The sequence below is a fragment of the Lactuca virosa genome, chromosome 1 (assembly GCF_052849685.1).
Source record: "Lactuca virosa cultivar CGN04683 chromosome 1, Lactuca_virosa_CGN04683_v6, whole genome shotgun sequence".
NCBI lineage: Eukaryota > Viridiplantae > Streptophyta > Magnoliopsida > Asterales > Asteraceae > Lactuca > Lactuca virosa.
The window spans coordinates 135,933,729-135,952,849 of record NC_136426.1 but is presented as its reverse complement, the minus strand read 5'-3'; the positions used below and the strand labels follow the sequence as shown (position 1 = coordinate 135,952,849).

General features: G+C 36.9%; 1 protein-coding gene across 1 annotated transcript; it reads left to right on the top strand.

Moving 5' to 3' along the window:
• The first annotated feature begins 15,091 nt into the window (after positions 1–15,091).
• LOC145158533 (non-specific lipid-transfer protein-like) lies at positions 15,092–15,822 on the top strand. Its single transcript, XM_079077421.1, has 2 exons — positions 15,092–15,515; positions 15,624–15,822. Exons 1-2 carry the CDS (start codon positions 15,181–15,183, stop codon positions 15,631–15,633), a joined length of 345 nt encoding a protein of 114 aa, XP_078933547.1. The 5' UTR covers positions 15,092–15,180; the 3' UTR covers positions 15,634–15,822.
• The last annotated feature ends 3,299 nt before the right edge of the window (positions 15,823–19,121 follow it).

The following is a 19,121-nucleotide window of genomic DNA, read 5'->3' as shown; positions in this document are numbered from 1 at the left end:
GTGCCAAAACTTCCTCCATTCATTCCCAACAGCTGCTGTAACGGCCCTCCCCCGGGAACTCTCCGATCATAGTCCGCTCACTCTTATCTCTCAATATATTGACTTTGGTCCTCCTCCGTTTAAATTCTTCAATTCTTGGCTTATGATTGATGGTATCGATAACATCGTGCATACGGCTTGGAAGAAATTTCGTGGCTATGGACCTCCAGACGCATACCTTGCTGCTAAACTCAAAAATCTTAAGGAAGCTATTCGGAAATAGCGGAACTCGATCTACCTCGCTGAACAAGACTCTGTTAATAATCTGAAAAAGACTGTGGAGGAACTTGACAGGTTAGCCAAAGTGAGGCCCCTCTTGGAGGCGGAACATATAAAAAGAAACACAAATTTCCAAAAAATCGTTGAAGCGGAGCGGTTGGCAGCCATTGACTTGAAACATAAAAGTCGAATTAAAAGGACTGTAGATGGGGATGAGAACACTAAGTTCTTTCATGGCTGCATTAACAACAAAAACAGGCGCACAAGGCTAAATGGTCTAACAATTAATGGACAATGGTGCACGGAGGCTGGAAAAATCAAACAGGAAGTATTCCAGTTCTACAAAAATAAGTTCCATGAGCACCGGACCACGAGACCAAAACTTATAAATTCCTTGTTTAGCTCACTCTCACCAGAAAGGTCGAATCACATTGAGGCCCCCATTACACGTGAGGAAGTTAAGGAGGCTGTCTGGGCCTGTGGAAGTGACCGTGCCCCGGGCCCCGATGGCTTCACCTTCCAATTTATAAAGACTTACTGGGACATCATGGAATTGGATATCATGGCTTTTGTCAAGCATTTCGAGAGATATGGAAAATTTGCAAATGGATGTACCTCCTCCCACATGTAACATCCCATTTAAATATAATAATTAAATAATAGACCCGAAACCCTGAGAAGTAGTTTTTATTATTATTTTATATTATTATAGCCCAAAAGCAAGTAATAATTATCGGATGTTAGAATTCGGGGGTTAAAAGTGTAAGTTTCGAATTAGTTTTGTAAATATTTGTGAAGGCAGGGACTAAATGGTAACTTCTGGGACTTTATTTGAATAGATTTTAGAGGCTAAGGGGCTATTGGTAAGTATCAGACTTAATTTGTAAAGAATCTCAGGAGGCTGGGTTTAAAAGGTAAATTTCGGACCTTATTTGGAAAGAATAATGGAAGAAGGGGCCCTTTCTGTGATTATGGGATAGATCTTAAAGGATCCGGGTATTTAAGCATAATACCACCGTAAACCCTAACCCTATTTCACTATTCCCATCCATTACCCTCTTCTTCATACCTTCGCAGCCGCCATCTATGCGCCTTAGCGTGAGCTTTCACTGCTCCGGTCACCGGCGAACTCGAGGACGCAAATCACGACCGACTGTTGTCGCTGTCGAAGACGACCTCGCCACCGTTGCTGCACTGCCGACGACGAAGACGAGTTCTCTTTCTTCCTTATGCCGATGCGTCACAGCCACTACTCTCTTCGTCGTAAAAGACGAGAGTTAGACTGATAGGGTGGTCGTGGGAGGGGCGGTTGAACCGGCTGCTATTGGGGTTCGCTGTAGCTGTCGTCTCCATGCGGTTGTTTCGCCACAAGCTGCTGCGGTTAGCAAGCTCAGCCCACCGCCACCGTCGTGCGCCGCTAGGTGGGTTGTGGTGTTACTATTCTGGGTGTGGGTGTGTGTATCTTTGGAGGTGTTTCAAGTGTAGGTCACGTGGGTATGTGTTGTTTGGCCGGAATTCGGAGAAGGCCACCACCACCACCGTGAGGTGGTGGCTGCCACCACGTGCCACCGCCGGCCACCACAAGGTGGCTGTGTGTGTGTGTGTGTTCATTTCCCTTTTAGTGTGTTTATTTTGAGTTGTAAAATGTAATTTAAAAATGGAATAATAAAAGAAATTGAAAACCACCACCTTAGGGTGGTGGCTGCCGCCATCGGCCGCCGTGTCGGGTGGCGGTGTACTTGCCTTGTGAGTTTGATTCGTTTGGGGTGCTTGAAACCCTAATGGGTCTAATGGACCCTAATTGACCTAAGGAAAACCCTAATGGGCTTAATGATATTCTAGTGGGCCTAATAGGCTCAGTAAAGCCCTAATTGACCTTGAAGCCCAACAAATTGATAAATGGGCTAGTATTTGGGTTGGAAAAACCATAATGCCAATAAAACCCTAATTTGGGGAATTAATTGGGACACACGGGAATTATTTAATAACTGGAGATATTAAATAATAATCATTGGCAAAAAAAAATCTAAGCAATATTGGACTTAATGGATTAAGTCCTTAGTGGATTAAGTCATTAATGGGTTAAGTGAGAAACACTTAACCCTAATCATCATTTTATGTGAAACCCTAATTTCACTTGGGCCTTGAGTTGGGCCTTTCCATTGGACCTTGGTGATGGGATTATTAATGGGCCATCCAAGAATAATCATATGTATTAGAATATGTTGTTGGGCTTTAGGGTAAGGCCCATATGAGAGTTTGGGCCCAATTTGGAAAATTAGGCCATAGATGGGCCATTATTTGGGCCTTGATGATTATGAGACATTGGACATTTGAATGCAAATTGTTTGGACTGGATTAAATGGTTGGGCCTTAGGGGAAGACCATGTAGAGAGTTGGGCACAATTTGGAAAATTGGGCCATATGTTCGGCTTTAGCCCATTGGTTGACTATTGGGCCTTTGGAGTGTGGGTTGGACCTTGGGCTTGGAACCCAATTATTAATTGGGTGTTGTTTGATGTTGACAGCTTGGGAATCTGTCAACCAGCAGCTGGAGTTTTGTCTGCGGGACTTCAGCAGTGCGCCAGGTGAGTTATCCTCACTATACTCAAGGGTCTAAGGCACCAAGGCCGACCCTTTGAATTGTTATTTGGTTATGCTATGCTAGTATGATCTTCTAGATCAGTATCCTAGAGGGTAGGATGATATTATTGTTGGATTAATGTCTAAGTCCATAACTATATTTGGTATGTACTTGACCCGACCTGGCATGGTCCATTTGGGTTGCACTTCACCGACCCAATTTATATGGATAGTCTTTTGAGAATAGTATATTTATGATTTATATTAATATATTATAAGTTCTAATATATTAATATGGAATCATATTATTTAATTAGTATTGATCAAGAATTAATTTAGAATTAATTAAGTGATCAAAAAGAACTAATTAAATATGGACTCTTATATATATGGAATGGGCCAAGTTCATTTAGGTTGGGCTAAGCTTTCATGGATGGTCCATGGAGCTTTTAACCCATGGATCCTATGTAAATGAAAGGTCATGGGTATTAGGGTTTACATGGATGTAACCCTAATCCTCCATAATATATAAAGCGGTCCTTGGCTCACAAAATTGGCACAAGTGTGTGAAAATAAGAGTGGGCCGATTTTAATGTGCATACATATTCTCTCAAGTTCTTCCAAGGTGTTTTGGTGATTTGTGATTCCATTTGAGACTTCCACACTATTGGGGCTAAGCTCTTAAAGCTTGAAGACATCAAGCTATATCAAAAGGTATGTCATCTAACTAGAACTTTGTAGTATAGGTGCTTCATAATATGCTAGTTAGGATGAAACCTTGGAATAGTTAATATTTTCATGTATAATAGAGAAAACATAGATCCAAGGTTTATAGGGTTGCATGTACACCATAGGAGTGTTAGAATGCTCAAAACCCAACAGTGGTATCAGAGCCATGGGTTGTTTTCTGTTATATTGATGCAAATGTTTTATTTTCAAGTTGGAAAAAAAAAGGAAAAAAAAAACATGACGTTTGTCAAATTTTAAGATAATTACTTGTTTTGTGAAAAACGAATTATTTGTAAAATTTGAATCATTTGTTATATGAGTTGAATTAGGTCAAATTTAGTAAAAGATAAAATGATATGATTATTTTATTAGTTTTAAAAGTTTGATCTAAATGTTTTAAGGAGTTACAAATTTTGTCATAAAATTTTGGAGCTCAAAAGTTTTTTTTTTAAAGTTGTGATCTTAAGGGTTTTTGAAACTTCCATAAGTTATGGATATGAAAGTTTTTTTAAAAAAAAAAATTGATTCAAAGTTTTTATGGAGTTACAAAATTTGGTGTTAATGTTTTAAAGAATTCCATAACTTGTTCTTAAGTTATGGAACATGGAAAGTTTCATCATAAAACACCATTAATTCCATAAGTTATGGAATCCAAAGGTTTTCAAGAATTACAAAACTTGCCCTCAAGTTTTGGAATTTGAGAAAAGTTTTTTATGAAAAAAAAAATTGAATTCTAAAACTCTTGGGTTTATAACTTAAACAATTAATTAAATGGTTTTAATTTTGAGTTTAATAATTGGATTTATGATGTTTTGTTGAATAGTTCAAATTAACTCTTATGGACTTTATTAATAGTTAATTAAAGCGTTTAATTAAAAGAGTATTATTAATCCATAAATATATGGTTTGAGTTTAATTAAATTAAAAGTCTAGTTTAATTAATAGATTAAACCACCAAGTATTTTAAATGTCTAAAATACACCCTTATACTATTATAATATTAAAAGTTTAATATATTATATGTATAAGAGCAAGTCGTCTTACCATTAGTAGGCCTCATTCACGCAGCCGGTCTATAAGGGGGGTATAAGGTTACTGTCTATAAAATGACAGTTTAATGGGTGTCCACTCTCACTCACCGCTTCCTTGACCGGTGGAGGGTCGTTAGCCGAACAGGTAGGACAAGGACTATAATTATCCCTTCATTATAAGTATAATGATAAATACTAAGTAACTAAACACTTATAAATTCCCAATCTTAGTTACTTAGGAAAATGTGAATAAGGTGCTAATCCATGAAATTACACTTTGCACTTTGTTTAAGCTGTTAGTGGAGCGTGTGTGGTTAACCAACACACTAACCTGGACTTAACAAGGTAGGAAAAGGGTAACTTAATGTTTCTCATAGTATCGTTGGAGCGTGTGTGGTTAACCGGCACATCGATTGAGGGGTAAATATTAAGGGTACCAAGTATATTTGCATGGTTACTTCACACCTTGTTTTGTGATCCTCGGCATCCCAGTCACAAAACCTGAAGGGCACACTCGAGATTGAAACATGCCATTGAAAAGTTCAATGAATCTCAAAAGAATCTAGGAGTTTCAAAACCAATTAAAACCTAATAATACATTTCGTTTATCTTGGTGGAAATTGGTGAATCGTCATTCACCTACCTTCAAATATTTTATAGTTTGGATTATGGCATCCCTCTTCCAAGTTATAAAATAGTTTGTTGGGTCCTAGCCTTAATATATCATATTGGGTGTTATATTAAGGACTTAAATCAACTTTACGTGAATTTCTCCCATTGTTGATGTCTGGTTTAGACAACAATGATCTTCCCAAACCAAGCTTTCCTAATGAATATGACTTCCCGAGTTTGGCTCATGGAAGTCATACTTCTCTTCCTCCACCTCCTCCAATTATTCCCCCTAACCCACAAGTTCAAGGTCACTCAAGCCCTAATGGCAAGCAAGGTCTATGTGTGATCACATCTTAGAGATGAAGTCACATATTGACAAGTCGGGAGAGTTGGGTGTCAAAGTCTTGAGAAAGTTGGATGTTCAATCACTTTCTAAGTCACATAGTGAGTTCCTTTTGGGACTACTATGAAACAGACTATGATATGAACCTTAATGATCATATCTATTTGCTTGGTGCTGCTGAATCAACAATGATTTGGAACGATAGTAAAGCAAATTTGATTAGAAGATCAACTTCCCAAAAACTTTATGGACAATGACAATGGTGACACTGGAAATCCAGAAAAAGCATTCTCTTCCCAATGGAAAGGGATTGGCCATAGTCAACCCGGTTGACCAAATGGTAAAGAGAAAGGCTAAGTCTGAGATAGTCCCATTACCAAAGGGTCCATATGTTTATTTTGCCAAAGGAAGGGGCGTTGATTGCAAAGCTGCCAAATTTACCTAAGGATGTTAAAGTCAATAAGTTTGACTCTACATCAGGTAGAGCCCATTATCTAACTCTGTTAAGTTCTATTCTGAGATCCTCATTACATGATGTGACTGGGTCACATGTTGATGTTTTAAGAATCAAAGAATAGAGAGAAATCTTAAAGGAAGTATATGTTGATTCTGATCGCGAAGGTGGATTTCGATCGCATCAGAATTTTGAGCAGTTGCTTAAGAAGTTATGATATATTGCTAAGGAATAGATAACAACAATTTTCCATGTGGATTGTAAGGATAAGTTTTTCCGCAAAGTTTTAAAATAAAAGAAAACTGTTTAATTTTATTTATTTGAAGTATCCTTATAATGGCATTTGTGGAAAATTGTTGCTTATATGATTCCACTGACAGCAATATTGGAAAATGGATTTGATTCTTTCGTTTGTGGTAGTGTCTAAATTTACCAAATCAGGAAAGTTCCTCATCACCCAAGTTTCAATTGGACCGAAACTTGGAATCATGCAAGTTGAATAGTATGATGAATGAGAACTTTCAAGTATTGGAAAATCAAGACTAATTACTTGTTCACATGGATGTGTGAGTCAAGTGAAGGACTAAAGGGATCGAGTACACATTCTTGTGCACTGGTCATGTCCACCACAAAGCTCGTTAAGACTATTTTATTTACTAAAGTTTAGTAAATATGGTTATACTTACAAGTTTAAGTATAATTCTGAAACATTGGAAAAGTCTCAATGTATGGCAGAACGAATGGGAAGAATCAAATTAGGCAGAAAGATAAAAGTTTCTCAAATCTGAAAAGATGGGAGAGTACTTTAGTATCATGTTTGTGATCATCTTAATGATTTAGAAATCATATCACAATTAGTCCTCTAAAGGTCATCTTAGTGTATTCTTATGACTAAGAAGAGGAGTCATGAATTGTTGAAATGGTTAGATCAGGAAGATGAGTCATACTTCGTTCCAAAACAATTCTTAGAGTCATACTCCAAGATTGTAACTTAAGTGACATATCTTAAAGAAAGGTTTAAAACACTTGTCAAATGTAAGAGTAAAAGTGTCCTACTCTTGTACATTTGAAATTGGTAAGTTGTGATGTTTTGGATAAAACAAAGACCAACTAAGGCCAATTGTGTGAAGTGTTTGTCTTGATAAAGAATCCGCACTATCTCTTGAATATTTGGCAAGATAGTCTTATATGTCAAGAGGATAGTGAGAGTCATAAAGATCCTAAAAAGAATTTCAAGAACTAATCAAGAATAAAACCTGAGGTTCTTCACTAGCACACGACTTGAGGTTTATAACCTATCGTGTTGACATATTCTGTGCCCATTCCAGTTAAAGTTGGCTTTGCATAGGAGTTCTGAAAGTTCTCAATTGGTTGCATAACAACTTGGAAGCAATGGCAGGCCCTGTACTGCCAGGTGGCAAGAAGTTAAGATTGCATAAGTTCAGTCCATATGAGTTTGGATTTGTCATTATCCTTGTCTTGTGACTATGGTTTTGACGATTCACATGGATAAGAACACATGCACCATAAAATCTAAGGGTCATAAGGTTTCTCTCCGATTCATGAAAATGATGGTGAGGAAACACTTCCACCAAGTAGATTTGAAGCAGATGGCAAAAGGTCTAAACAATTGAGACTATCATTACGGCATCCCTTTTCATAAGTCTGAAATTGTTTAGACACACATGCATGCTATCTAAGGAAAGGTGTATGATTTTGATAAAGTTTTATCAAATCATCTCGTATCAGAAATCTGAACTTTGGTAAGAAAGTCAATAAAGTATTGATTTCTAGAAGTCCAGCTGATTTCTGAGTACATGTCAAAGCCAGTGGGAGCATAAGTGTTATGCTAATAATCATCATGTTAGTGGGAGCATGATAATTATTGTTAGTGTTGCAAGTTAGCAATGTTAATTATAGAATACAAAAGTTTCAATTCGTGAGGCTGTAGGGATTGAAAAAGTTGTTTTGCTATAATTAAGGGAGAGGATATACTTCATTTCAGTTCTAAAGGCTTAGATTGAGACCTTAATCATCTTTAGTCAAAAATATATATATGAATTTCATGTTGGATTGGTTCAACTTAAGGAAATTCTATATATTGCGTTCTCAAAATTCGATTATGATTACGGCATCCCTCTTCATAGTCAAATTTTGAAAACATGGCAAATAAAAATATTGTAGCAAAAGACTGGTCTAGAATCATTTCTTTATGTGAGACATCATGAATCGTGTACCATTTGCTTTGGGTACATGATCGATTGCATGTGCTATAATATTTGTCATTTCTAAATTTTTCCAAATGCCCAGAGGCATTAAGAAGGGAAAAGGTCTAGAATTGGATATGACTAAAATGATTAAGCAATTGTCGAGGACAATCTGAGGTTTACCAAAGATTGGTTGCTCAGGGACAGTTGGAAGTATAGTGCTAATTTTGGAAGGACCATATTGACATATTCTGAAAAGAGGCATCTCTTATTCAGAAGTGATAGTCAAAATGACAATATGGAGTTGTCTCCATCGGTGGAAGTTATCTGTGTAAGATTAGAAAACTTAATGCAAGAAGCATGTCCAAAGCAATGTACTTTGAATATGAGACTTAGTTTCCATGGAGTTGATCTCCATTGGAATACCTTATAATGACTGTTGACAAGTCTTTGTGACTTTGTACATATTCATTACAGGAGGGTCAGTGCATATAAGTTTAAAATCTAAACAGATTTCGATAAATGATAGGAATTTGAAATTCTCACATTTTTCGATAAGGATTTGGGAGTGTGAAATTAGAATCATTGAAATAATGTTCAATTGGTTTATTTCACAAAGTAAGGATCATAGACAAACATAGAGTGCATACTTGGTGTATGGCAAAGCTATTGTTTAAGAAAAACATAGTGTACATGCTTGGAGCATGGGACAACTAGTGTTTTTAATTCAAGTATAAAGTTGATAAAACCGAAACAATGAATAATGAGTAATCAGTATGGTGATAAATAAAAGTGTTTATTTATATTCATAGGGTTTGATACCATATTTGATTCATTTATTCTTGTGTTTCACTTTTCATGTTTTGACTTCCAGAATAACTAAGTCGCTCTTCCTGAATGATTAACTTATTCAAACCATCCACAGTCGATCATATGTTGGAAGTAGATATGAATCAAGACTGTCATGGGTTGGCTTGTAGAGGTCTAAGATGTTGGACAAAGCGGTGCTATAACACTCATGAGTGCTCATAAGTTCTGAGTATTGGATTCAACCCATGCTCATTTAAATCACTTCATGGATTTTATCACGAGTGATCATGAGACGATAATATCTTATATTCTTAAAACCTAGAGATATGAGTTGTTACTATGAGTTGGTTGTACATTGATTGCACGAAAACGCATTTGGTAACTCGATGTTATAAAACGTGCCTTTGTGTATGATTCAACAAGTAGTAGAACAAGCCATATGAGTTCAAGTTTATCCATTCCTTTTACCTTCGGGATAAAAGCGATATCTGTGGGCCCCTCGATGATTTAGCGATGACACATGTGAGTGCTTGGCCAAGCCAGGACGGATTTGATTTGTTCAATCAGTCAGTCATCATAAATCGAAAATCGGGAAACAACAAATGGACAGAGAGAATGATTATAATCCATGTCTCAGTCCATATGATATCTAGAATGGAGGAATATATGATCCCTTATCTAATGGACAAGTCATTGACAAGGTCAGAGTTCGACAGCGGCTTTAAGAGCTACGATTGCCAGTTAGGTTTGAAGTCATACTCAATAATAGTTTTAGACTTATCCAAGTGGGAGACTGTTAGATTAATGTCTAAGTCCATAACTATATTTGGTATGTACTTGACCCGACCCGGCATGGTCCATTTGGGTTGCACTTCACCGGCACAATTTATATGGATAGTCTTTTGAGAATAGTATATTTATGATTTATATTAATATATTATAAGTTCTAATATATTAATATGGAATCATATTATTTAATTAGTATTTATCAAGAATTAATTTAGAATTAATTAAGTGATCAAAAAGAACTAATTAAATATGGACTCTTATATATATGGAATGGGCCAAGTTCATTTAGGTTGGGCTAAGCTTTCATGGATGGTCCATGGAGCTTTTAACCCATGGATCCTATGTAAATGAAAGGTCATGGGTATTAGGGTTTACATGGATGTAACCTTAATCCTCCATAATATAAAAGGGGTCCTTGGCTCACAAAATTGGCACAAGTGTGTGAAAATAAGAGTGGGCCGATTTTAGTGTGCATACATATTCTCTAATGTTCTTCCAAGGTGTTTTGGTGATTTGTGATTCCATTTGAGACTTCCACACTATTGGGGCTAAGCTCTTAAAGCTTGAAGACATCAAGCTACATCAAAAGGTATGTCATCTAACTAGAACTTTGTAGTATAGGTGCTTCATAATATGCTAGTTAGGATGAAACCTTGGAATAGTTAATATTTTCATGTATAATAGAGAAAACATAGATCCAAGGTTTATAGGGTTGCATGTACACCATAGGAGTGTTAGAATGCTCAAAACCCAACAATTATGTGATGTGTGGTATGACCTGCTAGATCGGTATCCTAGAGGGTAGGATAATATTATGTGGTATGTCGTATGATCCGTTAGATCAGTTGTTGTCTATAGACTGTTATGTGATTATCTGTTATATCTGCACATGTTTGTTTGGCGGTTGAGGGTTATCTGCTTTATGCGAAAGCCAATAGACATGGGCATTCCAACCTATTGGTTGTGGGCCGTGAGTATTCCATCCCAAGGATGATTGGAGTCATAGTATGTGGGCATTCCAACCTGTTGGTTGTGGGCCGTGAGTATTCCATCCCGAGGATGATTGGACTCATAGTATGTGGGCATTCCAACCTGTTGGTTGTTGGCCTGGGGTATTCCATCCCGAGGATGATTGGAGCCATAGTGTGTTGGCATTCCAACCGGATGGTTGAGGGCCTGGGGTATTCCAACCCGATGGTTGACTGGACCCATAGTATGCTGTTATGATTATATGTGTATTGTTGCGGGTATTGGTATTTTGGGGGAACTCACTAAGCTTTCGGGCTTACAGTTTCAGTTTATTGTTTCAGGTGCATCAGGGGATCGTGGCAAGGCAAAGGCGTGATCGTAGGGCTCCTCACTTTTTATGACCTTGTTTCTGTGATACTCTGATATTATACATTTTGAAAACAAGTTTTGTAATGGTTAATAGATTTGAAATGTTTTTAAAAGTTTAAATTTGGCATGATTTTTATGGGTGTTACAAGTTGGTATCAGAGCCTTGGTTTGAGTGAATTGGAGGAACACTCGTGTGACTCCAGTCTCAAATAAAGGAAAAGATTTTCAAAATGATTTTCAAATGGTTTTCAAAATAAGTAAAGGAGGATGCAGGGTGTACGATCAGCCGAAGCTAGTAAGTTGACCCCAAAATACCATACAGTTATTTGATTATGTGATATTTTAGAACAGCACGCTAGTGCTAGGCTAGGGATCTTCAAGAATTGAATGATAGAATTGCCTTATTACATTATGCCTGGTAGCCTAGGGTTTTCCTTATATGAGATTGACATAATTACTGTAGTGGCTTAGTGTATGCATCACGGTCGTACATAACTAAGATCTTATAGACTGAGAATGTTTGGTTTCGCCTTATTTCCTGTTCTTGTTTGATGAAGGGCTTAGGGTAGGATCAAGTATTCGAAAGTCTATAGGGTCCAACGTTATGTATGACTAGCATACACTGGTGCTGCAGGGTTGGTGGAAGTTTCATAGGTGGGTGGCTTGTGTGAGATCGGTAGGTCAGTTGTGAGACAGTTAGCATTCCTCTAGAAGTGAGGTTGGGTGACCACCATGTGTATGTATATTGTTAGGGTGTTGTGGTGATACTTGAGACAAATATGGGTAGGTGTGGAAGGTAGTATGGGCCCGTACTACTGAAAGCACAGGACCCATACGCGTAGCAAGGAAGTCACAACCCCTAGGGTTGGGTTGGGAGTTGGTTCCCTGTCCTTATATGGGTTATTTCAGCTATTGCAGAGGTTGTTTCAGCTACTGCAGTTCAGCTGTGGATAATCGAGCTGGTGAGTGAGTCAAGTGCGAGACCCTGAATGATATGATTTCTAGAGCCGATAGCGGGGGATTTGTTGGAGCACTTTGGGAAGAAGGGTATTATATGGGAGGTCTGCGGACCGGGTCCCACAGGATGGTTATTCAGTATTGTCAGGATTTAGTGGTTTTAGTAACCGTTATTGATTGGCGGAGGAAGGCGCCAAGGGAAGCAGCTCGTTGTTGAGACATTAGTTGGAGCATCTATCTTTGGACTTCAAGAATTGATAGAAAAGATCAGAAGGCGTTTCTTGTGGGGTGGGTGTGAGAATAGATCCAAAATGCATTGGGTATCGTGGGATAGAGTCACTACTTCACTTGAGAAAGGTGGATTTGGGGTGGGATCGCTTCGCAATCTAAATATTGCACTTATGGTCAAGTGGTGGTGGAGACTAAGGGTGGACCAATCTGCCTTGTGGTGTCACGTCATCAATGGGATACACAATCTTAAGAAGCGGACAGCCGACCAACTTTCAAGAAAGACTATAAGTGGAGTGTGGAATAACATAGCATGGGCCTCGAATGAAGTTCAGAAAGCTGGATTGGAACACAACAATATTTTCAAAAAGGCGATTGGGAATGGACGGGACACATTGTTTTGGGTTGATGTTTGGTGGGGAAATGAAACTTTAAAATCGAGGTTCCCGGAATTATTTAACATTGATTGCAGGAAAAGATGTCTAGTTAGTGAACGTATATCAAACGATGGATTCACATGGGACTGGAACTCGGATCCCATGGCACCACATCTGAACCGAAACCTGAGTCATCTCGAAGCGTCGTTGGGGTAGGCTCGTATATCAAACAGATCGGATACTTGGAGTTGCACAATTGGAGTGAATGGGATGTGTATGGTGGAGGCGTTCCAGAATAAACTGGACGAATCTACCCCTATCTTACCCGGTCCTAAAGTTGAATGGCTGAAAGAAGTCCCACTCAAAGTACGGTGTTTTGTCTGGAGGCCCAAATGGGGTAGAATCCCATCAGCGCAGGCTTTGGAAGTTAGAGGGGTTCAAACATCATCACCAAATTATGGATATTGTCTGAATTGTGTCGAAACAGCAGACCATATTTTCACTCAGTGTGAGTTAGCAGTTATAGAGCGCAACTGGATCATGAATTGGTGTGGTACTAATCCGGGATGTATTGATAGCACGGAGAAACGCTTACATTTTGCAGCCAACTGGAGTCAGTGTTCGACGAAAAGGAGAATACTTACGATGATATGTTACGGGATGATCTGGAGTCTTTGGAAAGCCCGAAATGCTAGGATCTTCAATCAGGAGAAAAGGAGTCCAACCCAGGTTATTGATGACATTCAAACATTGGTCTTCTATTGGTTAAAACACAGGGGATCAATGGGAAGTATTCGGTGGTGTGATTGGATCGTGTCTCCTTTTTCTCTTTTATAATGTGGTGTATTTCTTTGCTTCTTGTTCCTTTTTCTTTCCCTGTAACCTTTTTTTTGTACTTTTCTTGCTGGGCTCATCTAGATTCTTGATAGGTGTGACTCATTTATAAAATCGTTAGCCGTTTCCGAAAAAATAAAAATAAAACTAAAAAAAATAAATAAAAATTTAGAAAAATTGTATTTGATCTTTATTTCATTGGCTTTTACTCTATAAAATTCTTTTCCGTTCCAAAAAGCATGATAACACTTACCTAATAAACATAATAAAATAAAAATAAAAAATATTGAGTCCATCCCTTGTCAATAGTTAGACCTTATAGTTACTTTTAATACTTAGTTCCTCATGCAGTTTTATTATTTCACAATAAATTTTTTATAAGTTCAAAAATTGTTCATCCTGTTTCTACCTATTGAAAAACATTTTTTGATCTATTTTTTTTGCTTTATATTTCTAAAACTCCATCACTTAAAAATGTTTCTACTAATAAAAAAGCATTTTGTTTTGTTTGTACTAAGAAAAGAAATTATATAAGTTTTTCATGTGATTTATTATACAGTGTATCATGATAAAGAAAATTATATCTTTTACTCACTAAGTAATTGTTTTTTTTGCCCAGCCTGTTTCTTGATGGCTGTTGCTTTTTATAAATTATCGCCGGTTCCAAAAAAAAGTGTAGTTAACAACTTTACGCAACAGTTTGCCGACAAAAACAATTTCTTCGGAAAACATGCCATAGGGAACTTTTAGCGACCATTTTCCTAAGGACAATTTTCCAACAAATATATGTTGTTGGAAGTACCAATAGACTTCACACACAACTCATTTTCATAGAATTATCAGGCATTTCTGACTAAAATTGAGCGTGACACTAATTGGTGACAACATTTTCGAAACATTTCTCTAATTTTCAAAAGCATTTCCGACACAAATGCAGTGTAAAAAATTGAGGGGAGCATTACAAAATTATCTCATAAAATCGGCCAAACCACAAACGCAATGCTGTTTTAAACCTTATGTATCTACTAAAAACTTGTAAAACATATTTAAAACTTAAATGCATAAATTATACTAAATATCAAGATATAAAAACAATATATTTTGCTATAGAAAAACAAAATCATTTTGAGTAAACTTTTTAGTCATGTTCTTTTACTAATATATTTTATTATTTTCATTTATTTACTCTTTCAATTATGCCTAACGAGTGCCAGATATGCAAGTGAGTAATGTTGGTGTACAATTTTGTCTCGAGAAAAAACAAATGCATTTATTGATAATTGACGATCATAAAGTCCACACGGCAGCATATATATGGTCGGCATTCACGGTGATACATTGTTCGCCATATATTTAAAACCGAATTCCGTCGTTTTTATGAAGTTAAATGAAACGTTTACAGTTAATTGGTGAAGATTATACATCAAAGGTGTACATTAAGGTTCCATTAATATCAAATCCAACTTCCAACTAACCTATCCATTCACACACATATGCATAGACAGAACAAGAATCTTTAATTATAAATACCCTAACCATTGACAACGTTTGTTGCACCAAACACATTTTCAATAACATAACTAGCAAACATATAAGTTTCCTACAGCTTTAGTGCTCGTATACTTGAAAAATGGCAAGGATGGCAATGATGGTCTTATGTGTAGTGGTAACTTGCATGGTGGTGGCTGCACCCTATGCAGAGGCTGCTATTACCTGTGGTCAGGTGGTAAGTAGCTTATCTCCATGCGTTCCCTACCTAAAAAATGGTGGTGCTGTGCCACCGGAATGTTGCAGTGGGGTTAAATCACTCAATAGCGCTGCAAAAACAACTCCTGATCGTCAGACTGCTTGTGGCTGTTTAAAGAGTGCTTCTGGTGGCGTCAATCCAGGCAACGCTGCTAGCCTCCCCGGCAAGTGTGGTGTCAGCATCCCTTACAAGATCAGTCCTAGCACTGATTGTTCCAAGTATGTTAAAATATCTGTTTATTTTCTTCAATTTCAAGTTGATAGACTCATCTACTCGATTAAATCTTTCATGAACAAACTTTAATTGTGTTGATGTGGTTTTCGCAGGGTGCAGTGAGTCCGTGATGTTTATGGATGTTTGGAAGATTAGAAGCATATATATCTAAATTACAATAATTATGGAGAACACTATTAATTGTGTTTGAGAAAGACATGTATGACTGTATAAGTCTCTATGATTTGTAGTGCATTTTCAAGTAAAATAGTGTTCCTGTTATCTTTGTAATGTCATCAACTTTTTTATATACTTCCCTGGCTCTCTCCTTTTATTTCCTGTCATTTTCACAGCACCTGCCAATTAAAGGCATGTAGATTCAGAGCGTACAGGTGCATTATCTGTCTTCTGTTGGATCAAACTAAAGAACATTATTAGAAATGGCAAAAAATATCGCTGCATATACACACATGAAGGAGGGAGAGGTTCTTGTAATACAAGTGATATTTCTTTATAATCAATAACCATGTGAAAGTCACATGGGAATATATATATATATATATATATATATATATATATATATATATATATATATATATATATATATATATATATATATATATATATATATAATAAATCAAATTCATTGTTTTTAATTCCTACAAAATAAAGTATAACATTGATATATTATTTGTACATATATAATACTAAAAAAAATAAGGGTGAAATGTGTTTAGGTGGCTGTTTCATATCAATTTTGTGTGGTCAGGCACTCACGGCTCAACTTATTTGGGGCTCTAAGCAAACAAAAAGATTATAGCTCTTCATTCTTATAACTTAAACCAAATCTCAATCTATTTCTTAATGCGTCTCAACTAATCACTTATATAAATATTAAGTTTGCTGAGGTTTTGATCTCCCAACTTATGTGGGACTCAAAGGTAGAGTTAATATGAAGCACGAGGATTATCGAATTTATATAAAAGAGGAGAGTTGGCTGAGTTTCATCTATGAACGATGTGGTATATGTTTAAGTAGCTTTCAAGATAAAATGAATGAAAGGTAAGCGAATAGATGGGAACATGAGACACTTAGTTTGATAAAACAATGCTTTTACCACTGGGCGAAGCTCCAACATGTCTTTATATCCAAAGAAATATGTATATATACATATATAGTTAATAAAATCAACTTTAAAATTGGGGACCTTTAGAATTAAAGCTGGGGGTGGGGGGGGGGGGGGGGTTCAGGTGAAAATAATATAAAGCTGACATGAGTGACCAAAAATAGAGTAAAATATGATAACATACACATTGGTCTAAAAATCACTAGTGCATGATAGATTGTTCATACGAAATTTAAAGTGAATAAAAGAGATATAAACACAACAAATACAATTATTTGCAACATTTTCAGTGGTCCGGTCACACTCTTGATTTTGAACATTCATTGAGACTATACATGTCTTTTATTCTAATTGGTTGTTTTTGGATCCACATTTATTTTACAAATGTCTTCCCAATAGAAAAATAAATTTAATTATTTTATTTAACAATACCGCTTAAATAAATTTTGAGATATAATTGAAAATAAAATACATAGAATTTACAAATATTATGAGCACAAAACACAAAATACCTAGTATTTATAAATACTATGAACGTAACCCATAATAAAAAGAACTATCCTTAAATTTACAGATAATTATTCATATAAATTCAATTTTATTTATAAGTGATCTTTGATATAAATACAATTTAAAGTTTATTTATATCAAAGAATGTTTTTTTTTTGTAACAAATAAAGATTTCATTCCAATGACTAGCAAGGAGCTAGAAAAAAAATTAGGGATCAAAAAGGGGATTTTGAAGCCAAACATTCCAAGTAATTAAAATTTTCTTATTCCTACTGTTATATTACCGATAAGTAGTAACAATAGCTTTCTCCTCAATCAAACAATTTGAGAAGTTCATCGATTGGAATACCTAATCATTTCGAAATCGCCAAATCATCCAAATTTCCGTCACTATAATCAGATCCACAACTTTCTTTTTCGGCTTTAATATAATCATCATGTCAACTCATGACAGAAGCTCTGCAACATTAATCGGAGATGGGAAAGAAAGATCAACCCACTTAGAAATTGCCCCCCCCCCCCACCACATACACACAGACACATACTAGTACGATGATGTACCTGATGAAGTCTAAGCGAATCAATATGTTTCCTAGTATCTCCCACCGAGAACTTACTATCCACCGCCAATTCCCATTCCTATCTATTACGCTCCTATTACAACAACACACCTTGAAGCATGGACAACAATCCATCGTATTGGTCAGCCACAACACCTTCACACACAAAGGATCGCCAATCTCACACCCAGGTCGAATCCCCCCATCTATCGGCTACAAGTGTAACGTTCATAAAATTCTTGAAAATTTTAACTTTTTAATTAAACCCAAAACCATCATTGTTTACTAATTGTTTTCAAAATATGTTTCAACATCAGATAAATCCCAAGATCATAAGACAAAAACATGTGGATATGCACGATCACGCCTTCACCTTCTCGTGATTCTCTAAGGTACCTGAAACATAATCCAAAACTGTAAGCCCAAAGCTTAGTGAGTTCCCCCAAAATACCGATACATAACAAATAACACAATTATAATAACAACATGTAATGTGTCCACGACTTAATAGACTGGATTACCCCTGAGCCCACATCACAATTCTGGCTTGCCCTTGGCCCACAGCTTATGTCTGGCTTGCTCCCCGACCTGATCAGTCATTAGACTGAATACCACCAAGCGCTCAGTACGAGTCTGGCATGCCCTTCCCGGCTCTCAGCTCGTATCTGGAATGCTCATGAGTCCTCCATATTAGTATGACATGCCCTCCCTGGCCCAGCTCATATCTGGCATACTCCACGGTTTGTTGGCTACAACACAATGCAGTACTACCTCAACCCAACCCACACAATATGTCGACATATAACAAATAATATCATATACAGATAAACATGCAATATCACAGGTAGTCCTACAGATATATCAGACTAGCATATCAAGACTAGCATGTATATCTATATCATACTCAGCATATCAACAATATCAAGTTGTCAAACCAATGGGCCTCTCTTGGTGCCTTCGGCCCGAAAGTATAGTGAAAAAAACTTACCTCACAAAGTCAAACCACACTAAAACCTTTAACTGCTGGCTCACGAAAAATCCCGAACTGTCACATCAAACAAACATACAATTAACAATTGGATTACCATCATTGACTAAGGATTCATACTTAGGGTAAATGACCACTTTACCCTTTCCCTACTTGGGCAACGACCCATGCCCAATTCTTTGTCCAAGAAGGCCCAACAATAAATAATCGCACAAAGACCAAACTTGGCCAAATTTTCCAAATAGGGCCCAACTCCCATTAGGGCCTTACTCCAAGGTTCAATACTTTACTTAGACCAAAATACTCAGTACTCAGATGGTCCAATAAGAGCCTAAGCATCTAGGCCCAAAAGGTGGCCCAACTTGAAGCCTAAACTAGCTAAACCCAATAGGCTGAGTACGCAGGACGGACCCAGCTGCACGCTCAA